Source organism: Morone saxatilis, unplaced genomic scaffold (assembly GCF_004916995.1).
Source record: "Morone saxatilis isolate NCDOM2014 unplaced genomic scaffold, NCSU_SB_2.0 Contig12, whole genome shotgun sequence".
Classification (NCBI taxonomy): Eukaryota; Metazoa; Chordata; class Actinopteri; family Moronidae; genus Morone; species Morone saxatilis.
In genome coordinates, this window is record NW_023339674.1 from 139,258 (window position 1) to 144,361 (window position 5,104).

At 45.0% G+C, this 5,104-nt stretch overlaps 1 protein-coding gene across 1 annotated transcript; it reads right to left on the reverse strand.

Annotated features, from left to right (window-relative positions):
* Nucleotides 1-402: 402 nt before the first annotated feature.
* s1pr1 (sphingosine-1-phosphate receptor 1) lies at nt 403-4,280 on the reverse strand. Its single transcript, XM_035653385.1, has 2 exons — nt 4,197-4,280; nt 403-2,873 (listed from the first exon to the last, which is right to left on the reverse strand). Exon 2 carries the CDS (start codon nt 2,749-2,751, stop codon nt 1,630-1,632), a length of 1,122 nt encoding a protein of 373 aa, XP_035509278.1. The 5' UTR covers nt 2,752-2,873; nt 4,197-4,280; the 3' UTR covers nt 403-1,629.
* Nucleotides 4,281-5,104: the final 824 nt, after the last annotated feature.

Consider the following 5,104-nt stretch of genomic DNA (forward strand, 5'->3'; position numbering starts at 1 on the left):
ACAGACACATACACACAGACACACTCTTTTCATTACTATTAATATTGGTGAGTTTTTGACTGGAGTCTGGTGAATTAATAACAACAATAATATTGTTGTTATTAATTAATGTTGCTGCAGAGAGTGAACGCCTTCTCTCTATCTCCCCCTGGTGGCTGACTGCAGTATAGACTCTCTCTCTCTCTATCTCCCCCTGGGGCTGGACTGCATATAGACTCTCCTCTTCTCCCTCTCTCATCATTCCCCCTGGTGGCTGGACTGCCAGTATAGCGAACAGCTCTCTCATCTCTCTCTACCCCACTGGTGCTGACTGGCCAAAGTTAGTAAGACTCCTTCTCTCGTATCTCCCCCTCGTGCTGACTTGCAGTATCGACTCTCTCTACTCTAAAAATTCTCCCCCTCGGTGCCCTGAACTGCTGTTCTTTATCATTTTTATCATCAGTTTGGTTTTAATTAGGTATCAAAAGAAGATATAAAAAGAGCGTTTTATGTCATGATTGACAGCTGAGCCCTGCTCGGCATATGGACGGGACCTCGATACGGTGGCGCCAGCCCAATCGCTACTGCACAGAGTCTGGCTCCGAATGGAGACAGACATCTTCTGTGGATGGTGTAAACACACAGTTAGCTTAATGCTAATAAAACCGCACTGAAATTGTCCTCATTAAAAAGGATAAAAAGAATTATGTGTTCACAGGATCAGTCATTTCCACACCTTCCATTCATTGTCTATGTGAGCAGTGATGCAATGCATTCTGGTACCACCACAGTGCGATTCGAGAGACAGAGCGTCACGTTGGCTGTTCCTCATTTGCATAAAGTTGAGGTTGAGGCTATTTTATGTAAAAAACTCTATACAGTCCACACTGATACTGGTTGTGGCTCTAAAGCGAAGACGGAAGAACAAAGCATTCGCCCAGTCAGGTGCAGCCAGGAAGTGTTTGTAGGAGGGTCCCAAAACGCCCCACGGACACGTACCATTAAGGTTATGTGGTGTTCAGGGTACTGTTCAGTAACGGGAAAATCCACATCTCACTATCATCCACCAGCTGACGAAACTTTGATGTTAAAGTTTAAACACAGAACAACTGCAGCTGCTTTTCCTTCATGTTTAATATTGATGTTTAATATTAATGTTTAAAATTAATGTGAGAAGCACCTGAGCTCTGAGTCCATGTGTGAAATGTTTTTAAGGAAGTGGAAGAAAAACAAACGTCCATCAATTAATTTGTCTTCTTAAATATTGGTGTGTTTAAGCTACAGGTTCTAGTTGTTTTTAGAGGGTCAGTATACAGTTCTTCTTCTACGAGGATCAATAACACTTTGTACGAAGCTCAGATCTGCTGTTATTGATCAGAACTCGTCAATGATTCGCCGTCGAGAGCATCAGGACTCTGGACTCTGGCAGGTCGACCGTCCTGCAGGTGTGTTGGAGGCGTTACAGGTGTGAGCTTCCTACAAAGTGAGGCCCCTCTCTATCTGAGGGTTCACTGGTCCCAGTTCAACCAGTTCAACCAGTCTCCATAAGTGCTGTGAGTCCTGATCAGCTGATCGGTCCACGCCGCCGCCACCAGGCGCCGCTCACTCCTGTACAAACACAAACTCTACGTCTGACACTCTACGGCTCGTTTAGGACGACGAGGCGGCGTTCCCTGAGGACGCTGCTGTCGTCGTCTCCCTCGGCGAATGCTCCGCCTCTTCCTTGTTGGGGTGGGAGGAGTTATCCGACTTGCTGCGGCTGAACTCCGCCCCCACGATGGGCCCAGTGAATTTAGCGTTGGGCCGGATGCAAGCGGTGCAGCACAGCAGCGTCTTGAGGAACGCGCGGCGCATCTCATTGCTGGTCAGCGTGTAGATAAGTGGATTCATGGCGGAGTTGAGGACGGCGAGTGCCAGGAACCACTCGGCCTTGTAGAGGATCGGGCAGCTCAGCGTCTCGCAGGCGGCGTCCAGCAGCAGGAGGATGAAGAGTGGTGCCCAGCAGGCGATGAAGCAGCTCAGGACGATGATGACAGTCTTCAGCAACGCCATCGACTTCTCCGAGCTCTTGATGTTGGCGCCGGCGTTGCGACCGTTGGACACCTTGCGGAAGACGAGCTTGCGGCTGCGTGTGCGCACCAGTGCGTAGATGCGGGCGTAGAGCACCACAATAGCCATGAGGATGATGCTGAAGACGGTGGTGCAGAACAGGATGTAGGTCTTGTGGTAGAGCGGCAGCACGGTGGAGCACTGCGTCATGCTCTGGATGCAGTTCCAGCCCATCACCGGCAGGCCGCCCAGCGCTGCCGCGATCATCCACACGGTGCTGATGAGCAGGAAGACGCGGCACGTGTTGCCGTTGTTGTGCAGCTTCATCTTCAGCATGGTGAGGTGGCGCTCGATGGCGATTGCCAGCAGGCTGAAGACAGACGCCGCCAGCGCCACGAACATGCTGCCCTCCCTGAAGAACCACTGCGTGGGTGTCAGCTTGTACGTGTTGGCGCCCGACAGCAGGATGTTGGCGGTGTAGACGACACCGGCGAGCAGGTCGGACAGCGCCAGGTTCCCAATGAAGTAGTACATGGGTTTGTGGAACTTCTTGGTCCTCCAGATGGTGGTCAGGACCAGGATGTTCTCCAGGATGATGAAGCAGCACACGATGATGAAGACCACCGAGTCGGCCTTCAGACCCGAGTCGTGCTGCGTCTTGCGAAACTTGCCGGTGTAGTTGTAGTGTTTGGCGATCAGGTCGGAGTAGCTGGGCTCAGCCATGGCCTGCAGCAGCAGTGGGAGTCCAGCAGGGGGCGCCACGTCCTCACACTTCAGTCCTTCATGTCAGGTAGTAGCCCTGAAGAGGAGCAGAGAGAGTCCTGCTGCTGGAGGGGGACATGGTCCTGCAAAGAGACAAGACTTTTGTCAGAGACCTGGTCCAAGAAAACCTGCATGAACTGGTTTCTGATCAGATTATTGATCAGTTCATTGATCACTCAGAATCAGTTCAGTCTGTGAGTTTATACGAACAGATAAACTTTCAGAATAAAGCTCAGACCATAAAACATTTTAATTTGAAGAACAACTGAAGAACTTCTCATTAATTCATTAATAATTGATATAGATATTGATTATTAGTCATCAAGATTCCAAATGTAGACGAACTGGTGATAGAAAGTACATTTACTCAAGTACTTGTACTACTTTATACTCTATTACATTTATTTTAGCCTTTTCACATTATTGATACAACATATAAATCAAATAAACGATTTACTTTTAGGTACACTGTGGTATTTGTATCTTTAATCTTTAATATTCAAGTACTGTTCCTCCTGACGAACCAATCAGAGAGCTCTGTGGGTGGGACGTTCAGCCACATTTTAAATTAATTAATTTTATCGGCAGTCTGATAAAAAACTAATACAAATAATCAGAAATATGTTAAATATTGGATCCGATAATCGGTCGATCACTTCTTCAGATTGATTGATCGAAGGGATCCAGTAAATCATGAATCAGCTCGTTTCAGTGTGGAATATGAATTATTAAATATATTATACTTTAAGTGTCTTCCAGAGGACAGAAACGATCCCTACAGCCAGTTCATCAAACATTCACAGAAAAAGATGCTTTTCAAAACGTTTTTATCTGGAATATCTGATTGTTTATTGAGACTTTCAGATGTTCCTCAGACTCAGGAGCTCAGACTGAAGTTCCTTATTAAACGGATCTCTGATCAGCTCCGACAAACTGCCCTAAAATCAACTTAAACACGTTTTTATCTAAAATATATATTATTTTATTGTGACTTTCAGATGAAACCACAGAGATATTCCTCAGATTCAGGAATTGATCTCTGATCAGCTACAAACATCCTGAATAAACCACGTTTGGATGAAGAGAACAAAGTGCAGAAATATTCAGAAAATAAGACATTTTAAACATTTTAACCCTTAAAAGGTTTCACTATCTCCGTTATTAACGTAATTAAATACTCTTCATTTATGTTTTTTTACGGTTGAAAGACGAAAACGCACTCTGACGTCTCAACATAAATACGTTAAACCGAGTTTTTTATTTTCCACTAAAATCCGGATTTATTCGGTCAGACTGACTCAGCTCACAGCAGAATCAATAAAAGTCCTCACCGAGTTTCTACTGAAGCTTCACACCAAACCTCATTATAAAAAAACGGATTTTAATGAAGAGAAAAGAGTTTTTACCTTCAGTCAGAGTCCGCAGGAAAACCAGAAACACAGTCCGACAGCAGCGCGAGACAGAGCCGAGAGCGACCCCACACACACACACACAGCGACACACACACACACTGAGGATGAGGAGGATGAGGAGGATGAAGGTGCTGCCCTCCTCCCGCTCTCCTCGATGTATTTTCGCTGTAAACTGATCAGATCAATAATGTTAATGATGCTCATGAGCCAATAATAAATCATTTATATGAACAAAAACAGACATTTATTATTATTATTATTATTATTATTATTATTATTATTATATTTCTGAGCTTTCAACCATTATTACACCATATTGATATTCTCAAAACAAACGTAAACAAACATGTTTATTCCTGTAAATACCACTAATCTCAGAAAGCTGATATAACAGCAGTGATAACAGACGTAAACAATAATAACAACAATAATAATAATAATGTGTAACAGTACATTATAAGTTCAATTTCACTTCCTTTGTTTCCTGTGTGAGAAACAACCAGCTGCCACACACACACACACACACACATTGACCCCCCCATGTTGACTCCACCTCTGTGTCACTGACCTCTGACCTCCATCGTATGCGTGAGGTCAGCAGGGGCGGAGCCACAGTTTCTGGGGCTCTTAGACATATTGGGGGGGGCGGGGCATTGTGCTGTGTTGACGTCACATCAGCTGTTATTGAGAACTACAGGAAGTGATGATGATGATGATGAGTGGGATGATGATCGTGATGGTGATGATGTATGATGGTGATGAATGGTGATGATGGTGATGATGGTGATGATGATGATGATGGTGATGGTGATGATGATGATGATGGTGATGGTTGATGATGGTGATGATGATGATGATGGTGATGATGATGATGATGTGATGATGATGATGATGATGGTGAT